Here is a 13,792-nt window from a genome sequence, read left to right as displayed (position 1 = left end):
TTTATCTTTAATGGTCATCCAACCTATCACTTTAAATATAGAATTATTTATTGCAAAAATTACTATAAAAAGCAAAAGTTTATAGCAAAAGCATTCTTAGGAGACTCCTTGATGTAAACAAATACACTAATTTATTTTCCTAAACTTTGTTAATTTAACTTTCACAAAATGATTACATCAATTAATATACGAAATACATATATTATCTTACTCTACTAATAAAAAAATAATGATGCGTAGGTGTCTTAACCACATTCAATCTTTAGATTAGTTCTATCTTAACTATCTTCTGTTTAATCCATATTATCCATGGGTCATGGATGATAATTGTTTGACCCATGAGTTACACTTTCATCCATTTTTATTAATTTGATTATTTAACTTTGAATCTTAAATTTAATTTTCTAAACACAATCATTTTAAAAAAAACTTTTAAGCATTAAAATCATAATTAATTATTCCTAAAAATATTGAAGTCATACAATTCAAGTTTTTTGCTAAATCCAAATTCTTTGTTTTATTTGAAACCATCAATTCCGATTTTTTGATTTCATAAAACATTATCATATAATTAATTTCAACAAAGAAATATGATCATATACAAAACAACTTAAGCTACAAAACACAGGAGCATGGGTACAATCATCCTTTGTACTTATTACGGTGATAATTCCTACAAAATGTAGGAACATGGTACAATGTTGAAACAATTATAAGTGCGACATTCTAAATCTTTTTCGGAACTCACAACAATCACTATTATCTATTAAATAACTTTAAGGTTAGTATGTTTATTTTTTCTTGATAGTTACTTTCATATGACATGTACCAAATCATTCTATGTACTTCTGATATTTTGGTTTTATTGTTGTGAATTCATTTTTACTGCTTCTTCGAACTCATATGTTTTTCATATGAATGCTTATGGTCTATTTATTTTTATCATTTGATAAATTCTGTATAATACACGGGTTCAAAAGCTAGTTAAGATTATACATTATAAACTATAACAGTTTTGAGCCAACTATTAAACATGTTGATATGTTATTGATTGAGAGTTTCGTCTCTAAAATAAGCGCAAAAGTGACTAAGTTTTACGTAAAAATTGTTCCCAAATTTAGCTAGTTTTGAATGTGTTTCACTTTATTAAGTTTATTATCGAAATCATTCCGTTGAAGGCTAAATGATTTTTATTTGAGTTCGATTAGCTTCTCGGTTTATATCATCTAGTTTAATGTTAATCAGGTTATAATATATTGACTGTACATATCACATCTCTTTCAAAATTATTACATATTAAAAGAAGAAGTTCACACGTATTGTTAACTTGAGTTTAGTGGGACAAATTAATACCTCACCTTTTAACTAAACTCCATCTTTAAAGTGGTTGAGTTAGTGACTAAAAACACTTTATATAGCATATATAGCAGGCATTAGTTTGAAGAGTACTTTAAAAAACAAGACCATGAGAAGAACTGGTTCATGGATGGATGATGTGGTTCCGTTTGTTGTGATGTTGATGATAACATCTCTGGATATGGCGGTGTTGACCATAGTCAAATCAGCGATGAATGACGGTATGGATGGTATCATCTATATTATTTACCGTAATTCTCTTGGAACATTGATTCTTCTACCATTTTTCATCCTTCATATCCTCAGGTTTGTCAATTATGTTTCTTACTTATGCTACCTAGAAGATACGTATTATATTTTATATAAAATTTATTCTTGTACAGAAACGTTGATCGTCCTCCACTTACTATCCGTATTTTGTTCAGATTCTTCATCCTTGGCCTTCTCGGGTAAGCGATATATTAATTAGAACATAGTTCAGTTATATGTGTTTTAGTTATGGTTAGCAGTTTGTTATAACTTAGGTAAGTATTCGACGTTCCATTGGATTTGTCGTATGCTTATTGTGATGTTGAATGGGTTGGGTGGCTAGATGACAGCCGTTGTTCCACTACATGTTATTATATTTTTCTTATACCCAACCTTATTAGTTTGAGTTCCAAGAAACATTACATAGATATGTTCTAGCATTGGGTTACATATCATGCACTTGCTATTTGCTAAATGCTCATATTGATGCATATATTCATTTGACTACATTTATTCTTCATGAGCTTTATATATCTCTATCATGTCCATGAGATCTTTGGTGTGACAGTTTTGGTGTCACCATATAATTAGCAGTCAATCCAGTATTTCATTAGCACACCGAACACCTTGGGATTGATTTACACTTTATTCGTGATATGGTTTTAACTCCGTCTTTTAGTCGGTGTTATATTCTTTACTACTCCTCAACTGGGCGACATTTTGACCAAACAATTGTCTTCTCGGATTCATAAGCTTCGTGTTGTTGCACCCATTTGGCTTAGGGGGCATACTATAGCATTTTTTAGTTATATCATTTTAGTCAATTACGAGTGCGTGTCTAGCTTATAGTTTGTTACTTAGTCTTTGTGTAGCTTCATTGCAATATAATGCATAGTCATAGCATTGTATTAGTCAAGTTAATCAAACATATTTTCCCCATATATTATTACTCTTAACTTTCATGATCGAATAATCTATTGCTCGTTTCGTGACAAATAATACGTTTAGATCACATTATACACTATAACAATGTATAAAAGATAACTAGAAGTAGTGGAAAGGAGAAATCAATTGCATAATGATTTTATGTACCTATATCATTTAAAACAATGTGTGTGTGTATATTGTTCTCAACGTATTGATAGTTATGAAATTTTATGATAAGTCTCATGTACAAATCACGTATTGATCGATCTCCTTCTAATTATTTTATTCATGGATTGTATATGTAGGATTTGTCTTTTTGAGTTGCTTTCCAATCTTGGTGTTTCCTACAGTTCTCCAACCATGGCAAGTGCTATCTCGAACTTATCTCCTGGGGTTACATTCTTGATTGCAGTGTTTTTCAGGTATAAACAAGATTTAACTAATTAAAAAAAGGTAGCTGAAATGGTCTAAACTTCTTTTAAACTAAATTTTGTTTTTTCTTTTGATTTTGCAAAGATTAATAACATAAAAAAGGAAAAAGTAAACTAGAAATATATATATATATATATATATATATATATATATATATATATATATATATATAATATAAACGAAGACATAAAAATCCTACGTGTCGCGATGTGGTCGCTCCCCCTTTTTTGGAGTTACCAGATTTGCTTGATTTTTAAATGGAGGCTTCTCATGCATTTGACCTGAATTAATGGGTATGGATTTTACCAAACCCAGATATTCCTTAAACGGGTTATAACATCTCATTAAATTAAAAATTATTCTCACCAAATTATTTATGTAAAAATCCTATAAAATAGGATATAATAAAAAATAATATCTTATTTATTTTAAAAAAGATATATATATATATATATATATATATTATTTAAATTAAAAAACCAATTTAATAGTAAAAAAATAAACGGGTTTTGGGTCTCATCAAACCATAAGTATATTATTAACTTTCATAAATATAATTTATAATTAAAAAACCAATTTCATAGTAAAAAAAATAAACGGGTCTTGGGTCTCATCAAAACCATAGAGCCTTTAAACCTGGCTATAACATCTCAGTTATTTGTGAAACAATTTATCATCAAACCATAAGTATATTATTAACTTTCATACAATAAAAAAATATAAATTAAAAAAATAAATAAATATTAAAACAAACAAATATAAAACAACCCCCGTAATACGGGGGATAAAAACTAGTATCTATATATATATATATATATATATATAAAGGGGAGGGTTATCCTAAAAACAAGTAGTTTTTAGGAAAACTAGGAATTCATCATAGCCATTAGATCATGTCAATGAATGGTTGAGATTTAAAATTACCAATAACCGACATAGTTTCCTAGAATTACTCTTTCATCATTATAACCGACATAGTTTCATAGAATTGTTCTTTCACCATCATTTGTAATACCAAATGTCAAAATTTTGTTGGTTCTTACCATTCCTAGGAAACTCCTTATTCTTATTTGAACCATTTTCTATATATATATATATATAGAAAAGAGTTAAAATAAAAAGACATAGTTTTGTAGGAAGAGTAGGAATGACATAAAATTTAGAGTTAGGAAACTATGTAGCCTAAATCCTAAACCTTAGGAAACTATTTGATAGTTTAAAAACTACTAATCTCAACCACTAGAATTTCTTTTTATTATAATCCACCCCATATATAAGTGTTTTGTGAGAAGTGTGAGAATAACTTTAAAATAAAATGAACCACCTAAATATAACACTATACAATGTAAATATGAAACAATACAATTATTTAGAAACTACCAATCTCAACCACTAGATCATAGATCCAAGGGCCTAGATCTATTCTTATACTTCTCACAAAAATATTGTTTTTTACATTCTTATACTAGTTTTTATCCCCCGTATTACGGGGGTTGTTTTATATTGTTTGTTATAATATTTATTTATTTTTTTAATTTATATTTTTCTTATTGTATGAAAGTTAATAATATACTTATAGTTTGATGATAAAATGTTTCATAAATAAATGAGATGTTATAACCCGGTTTAAAAGCTATATGGTTTTGATGAGACCCAAGACCCGTTTATTTTTTTTACTATGAAATTGGTTTTTTAATTATAAATAATATTTAAGAAAGTTAATAATATACTTATGGTTTGATGAGACCCAAGACCGTTTATTTTTTTACTATCAAATTGGTTTTTTAATTTAAATAACATATATATCATTTTTAAAATAAATAAGATATTAATTTTTAGTATATCCTATTTTATAGGATTTTTACATAAATAATTTGGTGAGAATAATTTTTAATTTAATGAGATGTTATAACCCGTTTAAGGAATATCTGGGTTTAGTAAGACCCATATGCATGAGAAGCCTCCATTTAAAAATCAAGCAAATCTGGTGACTCCATAAAAAGGGTGAGCGACCACATCGCGACACGTAGGATTTTTATGTCTTCGTTTATATATATTATAGATATAGATATTAAAAGCCATACCGTGGTTACCTCACAATATTAACTATTTATGAAATAAACCAACGAATTTTTTATTTCATTTTCAACTTAGGTAGTTGGAGTTAGTTATTTTTAATGTTTGATTTTAATATTGTTTATGTAGGAAACTTTCATTTACAAGAAACTTTTATTTACATGTTTAATTATGTACTAATTTATTTCTATATAATTAATATTTTATTTTTAAAAATATTATAAGTCTTATGTTTATTGTGACGCGCTTCTTTGTATACGTGTTGGTATATATTTAGTTTGAAAATGATCCTGGTCTAATAAAATACATTTTTCCATTTTTTCACGAGGTGACGTCATTCTAAATTTCTAATAAAACATCAATTTTTTTACATACGGTTTGATATAATTTTTATTTAATACCAAACTCATACGATGCGCGGCCAAAGCACAAGGGTCTGATATAATACATATATTTATGTCTACGTTTTCTTCATGACAACATAATTTTATATAAATACATTTTATTTATGTCTACGTTTCCTTATAAATTTTATTAAAATCAGATATGTCATAACTCAATGACACACTTTAGTAACTTTATTTTTATCAACGTCACAACGCGCGGGCCTAGTTATTGTTAAAAAGTGGTTTTCAGGAAATTCTCATGTATATTAGTGTTTTTAAGTTGATCCCTCACCTAATTATGAATTACCTGTAGTTACCCTAAACTTTTTCTTAAGCTAGATAATTGTAATACTTTCTTATCCATAGTAATTACTTCTTTAATAAACTAACATTCTATGTGTTCTAGGATGGAAAAATTAGACATAAGAAGTTCAAACAGTATAGCAAAATTATTGGGTACCATAATGGCAATATCTGGAGCCATGGTGTTCATATTCTATCAAGGCCCCAAAATTTTTCAACGAGTCGGTTCTTCGAGTTCACCCGACCAACTTGCTTTGACACAACCATCGGAATGGATACTTGGCGGTCTACTTATTATTACCGGTGGATTCTTTGGTTGCATATGGTCTGTGTTACAAGTAAGACACTGTCCCATTTGTTATATTTCATATGGTGATGTAAATATGTAACTAACTATTTTTTATTTATACATCTAGACAGCAACAACTAGAGAGTACCCGGATCACCAAACCATAGTTTTTTTCTACTGCCTTTTTGGGATAATCCAATGCATAGCTCTTTCTCCTTTCCTAGTACAAAATCGAAGCGCGTGGGTGCTTCAACATGGACATGGGGTGATTGTTATTGTTTTGGGGGTAAGTTAAGTAAACTAGCTAGACCAGTTTTTCAAGTTATGCACAACACATCTATCTTGATAGATTTTGTTCTATGTGTAGGCGGTTTATTCGGTTGTGTGCCGCATTAATGCCTTGACTTGGTGTTTGGAAAAGAAAGGTCCGGTTTTTGTGGCCACGTTTTCGCCGCTCTCAATAGTTATCTCGGTCATCATGGGTATCATATTTCTTGATGATTCACTTTATTTAGGAAGGTAAATGTTTTTCATCACAATATTGTAAAAGTTATAATTGCACCAGAGAGAATCAAAACCACAAAGGTAATTTTTATTTTACATATAGTAAAACTTGAAACATATGCTTTAAGCTAAGTTGATGCTTAATTGTTGAAACAAACATGTTGGCCATTCCTTGATGTTCTTGAATTTGTATATGCAGCATCATTGGAGCAACAGCAATTGCTGCTGGTTTTTACATGGTGATATGGGGGCAGGCCAAAGAGAAAAACAAGATATCGAGGCTCAGGGATGGCGATTTAGACGTTTTAGATGAATCAGCTGGATCATCTGCTAAGCAAACTGTCCCTCTCATTTCATCTAGAAATGAAACTGAATGCTAGTTTGCTATGAACACAAGCATCCATTGTGCAAGCATAAAAACATGAGTGTGGGCAATAAAGATTTTCGCTGGAAGAATTTTTTTTTGCCTGTATAAGTACTTTTTTTTTCCTATCTTAATTAAGTAGTTTTTCCACTTTTATTGTATATATAGGGTAAACATTCTAAAGTCAAATAATTGAAATTTGAATCTATGTAAACATTCTACATTTAAAGATTAAAAGATATGGATGCAAAATTTCTACTATAAAAATAAAGTGTACGGCAAAAAGATGTCTATCAAGATTATACATTGTTAAACCAATAATGTTATGTTTTATATAGTTAGAGTTAGGGGTGTCAATCTTGACCCAAACCCTTTTAAATAAGTCAATTTGAGTTGTATTAAAAATTAAATGAGTTGATTTAGGTAAAATGTTTTAACTAAATGGGTCAATATGAGTCATTTGAAATTCCATCATTTTATTTTTGGGTCAAAGTGGGTACAAGTTCACAGAATTGGGTCGATGTGGGTTAGTGTCCTAAGGAAATGTGACAGGTTTCGGATCGGAATGGGTTTTCGTACAAGACAGGTTTCGACACGAAACGGGTTTCAGATTGGAACGGGTTCGGTTCATGTTTCAAGCCAACACGAATTTTCACCCGTGACGGGTTGGGTTTTGGTTTCTTTTTGTTCGATTCGGGACTCGTTTTTGTCCGTTTTTTTGGTTTCGGTTCAATTCTCGGTTTTTTTAATGGAACGAGGACAACGTACGAAACATGTAGCGTTTTTACCTTTTTTGTTTATGCTTTATATCATTCTCAGTCAAAAGGGTAAAACATATGGATTGCGCCCAACGCAAAACAAATAAACCTTAAGGAAAGGTTAATCAAGGTCAAGAAAAAGTGGAAAGGAAATTCCTCAAAAGATACGACACATCTATGAAACGATTTCTTATAGCATTAGGTTCACATATCACGCAATATATCATCGGTATATAAGTTTCTTTCATACTGATGCAATTCCATTTATAACCTAAACAGTCAGTAAATAATGATGAAATTTCCAATCAGACCAGCAACAAAAATTTGACGCAATCTGACCATGAGATTCCTGAACGATATTTAGTCAAAATGCAAGAGAGAATTCATGACACAATGATCTCTCTTATCGATATAATGAAATGGGAGATATACAAAATTAAGCATTCAAATAAGATTATTAGAACTCACCCATGTCGAAATGCTTATTATCATGGAAAAACCATTTCAATACGGATAGTAAGAACTTCAAGAGCCATTTAGTAACTTAAGGTTGTAGTTTTAAGAACTTCAAAACCTAAGAACCAAAGGAGTTCTATGGCAATCAAGGTGTTATACCAACTTTACGATGACTTGAAGAGATCGAGTCCATCGTTATCATAAGTCATTGTACTAAAGATTCAAAGGACTTAGTACACATATCTGAAGCTCTAGAATAATGGAACATCCTAAAGGGCAGAGAAACCTTGTATCAAGTAAAATGGGAAGTATTAAAAGAACTCGTATTACAGAATTTTGCTCCATGCATGAAGTCAATTACATTTAAACCAAGTTTCTAAACCACAAGATGAATGCTACAAATCTCACAAATTATAATACTAAGTTTCTTGAACATTATCAAAGAGATAGTAGATATAGTGAGAACCTATATGCCACAAACTACCTCCTCGGCCATGGAATTGGCCAGATATTTGATCAATGGTATGATAAGAAATACGGAGGTTAAAGAGAAAAAGAGTATGAGAAAGAAAGAAAAGGCAACAATCAAGAGAATAACATTAACAAGGAGAAACCATTAAATTCAAAAGACCAATCTGTCAGAACTGTGATACACGACATGATGGAAAATGTCGAAAAACCGACAAGAACAATACATTAGTCACATGTCATTCTGAAAACGACTATAGAAGGAAAGCAGTTGCATGTTTCATCTTTGGAGAAAAAGGACATTTTAAAGAGAATGTTCAAATACGCAATTAAAAGATCAACAACAATAGGAAGAAAGGAAAAACAAGGAGCATCTGGCAATCAATAAATAGAAACAAACAAGAGTAACCCGAAACTCAAAGGCATAAGAAATAGTTAGTTAACTCTTATAAACTACTTGTTAACTCGTATTTAAACAAGAAGTTTTGTCACAATAAAAGGGTAAGTTAAATCCCTTAGTATACAGATCGTGATAAAGAATACTATTAAGAAAAGAGATAGTTAAATTTCGGAAGTTTTCGAAATATAAGAAACTTTGTTATTTAATGATTATCATCTATAGAAAAGATGAAATAAAGAGAATAAAAATTAGACATAAAAGTATGTCTTTTCAAAGGAAAATCAGTTAGTAGACCTTTGAAAGTTCAAGGGTATAATCAATGGAAATAAACGAAAGGAATCCGTCAAGATCATAAGTAAAGGATATCGTTATTCAAGAATGAATATCTTGAAAGTTATCAAGATGAATAAAGGATTTGGTAGACTGAATTCAAGATACAACCGAGTTAACATCAGTAAATGTTTAGAATACACAAAGTAAGGTAAATAGTTAAACACAACTGGCCACTGTGCTTAGCAATTTACAATTACTTATGACATTCTGAACTATTGACTGAATACATCATCCAAGGATGTAAGTTAACAACAAATCAGGAATTTTAACCATTCAAATAGTTCGAGTTAAACTCGAGAAACAGATTAGAAAGAATTTGCTAGTAAAGCAAACGAGTAAGAAATCATTCACAAACGAATCTCGAGGACGAGATTCATTCCAAGGTGGGGAGGATGTAACATCCCCAAAATTTCGATCCAAATTTGACAACTAAGTAAAGTTGGAGGATCAAAATTATTCCCTAAAATAAGTGTTAGGAAAATTAAAATAATAAAAATAATAATAATAAAACCATTCTATAAGGAAATTAAAATATTCCATCTTATATATGTTAAGGATATGAAATAAGGAAATTTCATCCGACATTGAAAGATGTAAGAAAGTGGAAGCATTCCACATGGGTATAAATAAGAAAATTAAAACCCATCCCACATGGAAAGTGGTAAAGAAATGGAAGCTCTTTATAAGGAAGAGATTTTCCATAATAATATTCTTATATGCCTAGCATGCACCCAGTGGTCCTAGCGGAGGGTGCGAAGCACCCGACGCGCACACGCACGGGCTCGGGCGGTGGGCGATGGGCGCAATGTGGCGCTTTGATGGCGCACTTTGCACGTTGCATGCTCGCAACGCCGCGAGCCGCTTGAGAGCCGCCTTAGTATTTTTGGACAATGAGACTTTCGACTAGAAATGACAAGTTATCTAAGACAAGGGACTAAAAGTGAAAAATAATATAAAGGGACCCATCGCGCTACGCGATGAGTCCAAGGAGACGGCCATCGCGTACCGCGATGGGCCGTGATGACGCATCACACACGTGTCACATCCAGGTGACACGTGTCAGGCCACGTGATGACACGTGGCGTTCATGCAGAAGTGGTGGCTTCGCAATACGCGACGGTCACATTGAAAACTCCATCACGTATCGCGATGGAGTGCAAAATCAGCTATAAAAAAGGGTATTCACGGCTCATTCATTCCACACACCAAACTTTCTTTCTCTAGACTCTCTATCTTGATTTACTATCTCTCTACATCGGTTTGCGTGCCAAGCATCATTTTGCGTGCCACCAACCCGACAATCATTACCTCGTAATCCTTGCAAATACTCGACGTGTTCCTTGAAGTATGTGCCATCCGAAAATAACCCGACATTCTATCTCGAAATACGTGCAAATCACGATGGCCACCATATGTTGCCTCGTTTTGAGTGCCAACCTCGAAGTTCGTGCTAAGCCCCGAAGTTCTGACAATCTAAGCACCAGTATGCGACATAGAGTAGAAGTGCTGCTCATACGAACTTAGGTGTCTAACTTCAAATACCCGTGTAAGGTAAGGGTTCTGACCTAAGTCATTATGGTATTATTATTATATGGCTTGGACCATAGTCAGGGGTATAGCACAAACCTTGATTATAATTATGTTTACATAAGCTTTGAACATACAAAGGATTATAATAGTGTTTCTTTACAACTAAGAAACATCAGTTTTACATTCATAAGGAAATATAGTTTCTTCACGATTAAGAAACATAGCATTCAGTTAAAACATTGTTTCTTCATGTATAAGAAACATAAGATTTTACATGCATAGCAGTCAATGAATGTTTCTTCTTGAAAAAGAAACAGATTATAGATGTTTCTTCATGAAGAAGAAACTCATCATATGATTTGGTAAATAAACAGAAAGACTACGGGTCTAAATATTTCATTCAAACAAATGATCAATCAAGGTTTAAAGCTATTTAAACCAGACTAAAGGTCTATAGCTGGATCAAGAGGCGATCCGGATATTTATATACCTATTTTATTATAGGTCCATCAGTCAATCATTCACAGTCAAGGTTTCAAACGAGATCACCATATCATTCAGAACAGTCAATCACAGGTGAATACGTTCAAACCTTTTTGATCAGTCAAAATATATTTATACTCAATAAGACGAACGGGTGTTTGTCTTAACGAGTCAATCAATGTCTACATGAGATCGGGTAATCTCTAAAACTTTATAATACAAGATAGAAAATAAAGTCAACTCAGACCGAATACACATGTGTCTGGATCCAAACATAATCGTTCAACCTAATCATTCTAAGGCTACGTGGCCACGGGCTAATGGTCATAACTAGTCTCCCGGAAAAGGGCTACGTGGCTCGGGAACAATTGTGTGTGTAGAGCAGTGGTACATAGACCAGAAGTAGAAATGCTTCTGCCGAGCTTGTAGAGAAAACTATATTTGTATTATAATGTCATTCAAAATGTTTTATTTAGTCATACGTGTTCACCAGCATAGAGCTGACGTATTTTTCCTCACATTTCAGGGAATATAGATTAGTACAGGTAGCAAGACATTCATGGAGTTAGATGCTCGCAAGGTAATGATGGCTCAGTTTTTAATTATTAAAATATTACAAACGGTATTTCAACAAGCTTTATAAATCAAACACCGGATATTTATTATCCGAGAAGTTTTCAAATAAATTAATATTCTATTCAACCAAAGTCTTCCGCTAAAATAACCCGCAACTCTGATGTATTTACAAAACAGGTACCAACTATTGGTCATACGCCTAGGCCCTAAGCCGGGGTGTGACACTACTTCTCGTGATATCTGGCTTTCTTTAGAACGTGCTTATGCACCAAACACAGCCTCTCGTGAGTATACTTTAAAAACACCGTTGCTTAGAATTATGATTAAAGGGATGAAACTCCAATTGCATATTTGACCCGAGCAATGGAATATGCGTATGCTTTGTCTAACATCGGTGAATCTATGAAAGATAAACATATGGTTATGCTCACAAATTTTGGATTGAGAGAAGAATACAACAGTCTAAAATCAACTCTTCTAGGCAGACACCCACATATTATGTTTAATGAACTACATGGCATTCTATCAAATCAAGAATTCGAAATCACAATACAAAATAAATCTAACCTGAGATGTCACATGTGAAGCCGTTATCACCTTAATCCGTTCGTTTCCCACTAATTTCAAATTTTCAATTAAAGTGGTTGAGCAATTAACTAATATGAGCTTAATTGTTATTGTTCATAACAAAATTAAATTTGGGCTTGAAATTTTGGCTTAAACATTAAAAAGTTAAATTAGGAGCACTAAAAAAATTATGAATGGGTCACTAAAATTTTTTTGATGGGTCACTTGGGTCTTTAGACCTAATATATTACAAGCTAGCTTTTGAACCCGTGTATTACACGGGATTTGTCAAATAATAAAAATTAAAAGATCCATTATTTTAAAGAAATGAATAAAATTAAAGGTAAAAATAAAATATGTAGTACAAACAATAAGAAGTCTAAAATCTCAAATTTACAAAATCGATTTTTTATATACAATATTTGCATAAATTGTTTTGACCAATTACCCGTGGATAACTATGATGAATGAAATGAAAAATTAGAAAATTAGAATGAAAATTATAACCCATTTTTCAAAATTGTTTTGTCCCATGACCTATGGATTGTTAGAATAAATAAGATGAGAAATTAGATAATTAGAAATGAAATTATAACCAATTTGTCAAAATTATCTTGAACCATGACCCATGGATTGTTAGATAGAATTAATGAGAGATTAGAGAATTAGAAAGGAAATTATAACCCATTTATCAATATGGTTTTTCTCCATAACCCATGAATAAATCAAATGAATGAGAAAAGAGATTAGGCCAAGAATGAATGTGAGATTGTCATATCATCTTCATTATTTTCTTTTATTAGTATAGTTAGATTAGTAAAGGAAACTATGGACTTGAGCGAGTGCAAACGCTCCCCTAGCCGAACATTGGATCCGCCCCTGCCCTCCTAGCCTTTTTGAGTAAGTAGAAGAATATACATATGGGATTGATGGAGGAAAATACGTTCAATGTTGGGACTGCCTGTATACATTTCTAGAGTTGCGATTAATTCTGGCCAATGGAGAAAAATTTAGATTATTAAAATCCAATAACCCTATCTGATACTGTGTCCTTGAATCTGTTAAACTATAAATGTTATTTAGAAAACATCATCAAGTTTATCTTTGTGCCATTCATTACGATTTTATACTTACAAATAAATAACCAAAACTTATTTAAAAATATTTACTTTCGTTTTTGGACTTTCTAAATTTTTTACTTTCTGTTAAATTCTAAAGTTAAACGTTAGGTTTATAATATAGTGCCATTTTAGACTTTTCGTTAATGAGGTTTTCTTAGTTACACAAATTTAGTACAATTTTTTTTCCAGCTAGACCAAGGTTTCATAATATTTT

At 31.5% G+C, this 13,792-nt stretch overlaps 1 protein-coding gene across 1 annotated transcript; it reads left to right on the top strand.

Moving 5' to 3' along the window:
• The first annotated feature begins 1,436 nt into the window (after positions 1 to 1,436).
• On the top strand, positions 1,437 to 6,952 carry LOC143550134 (WAT1-related protein At5g40240-like). Its single transcript, XM_077040841.1, has 7 exons — positions 1,437 to 1,662; positions 1,740 to 1,805; positions 2,838 to 2,954; positions 5,833 to 6,067; positions 6,146 to 6,304; positions 6,386 to 6,537; positions 6,722 to 6,952. The coding sequence occupies exons 1-7, from the start codon at positions 1,466 to 1,468 to the stop codon at positions 6,900 to 6,902; spliced, it is 1,107 nt and encodes a 368-aa protein (XP_076896956.1). The 5' UTR covers positions 1,437 to 1,465; the 3' UTR covers positions 6,903 to 6,952.
• Positions 6,953 to 13,792: the final 6,840 nt, after the last annotated feature.

Source organism: Bidens hawaiensis, unplaced genomic scaffold (genome assembly GCF_021521415.1).
Source record: "Bidens hawaiensis isolate Kalapana, Puna unplaced genomic scaffold, B.hawaiensis_p1.1 tig00015926_1, whole genome shotgun sequence".
Lineage (NCBI taxonomy): Eukaryota > Viridiplantae > Streptophyta > Magnoliopsida > Asterales > Asteraceae > Bidens > Bidens hawaiensis.
Note: the sequence above shows the minus strand (reverse complement) of the source record. Positions and strands in the feature narration are given on the sequence as shown.

Excerpts from the sequence above, each read along its gene's own strand:
- LOC143550134 (XM_077040841.1), top strand. The coding sequence starts at position 1,466 with ATGAGAAGAACTGGTTCATGGATGGATGATGTGGTTCCGTTTGTTGTG. Across the intron at positions 1,663-1,739 it reads TTCATCCTTCATATCCTCAG|AAACGTTGATCGTCCTCCAC; the intron begins GTTTGTCAATTA and ends ATTCTTGTACAG. Across the intron at positions 2,955-5,832 it reads TTGATTGCAGTGTTTTTCAG|GATGGAAAAATTAGACATAA; the intron begins GTATAAACAAGA and ends TATGTGTTCTAG.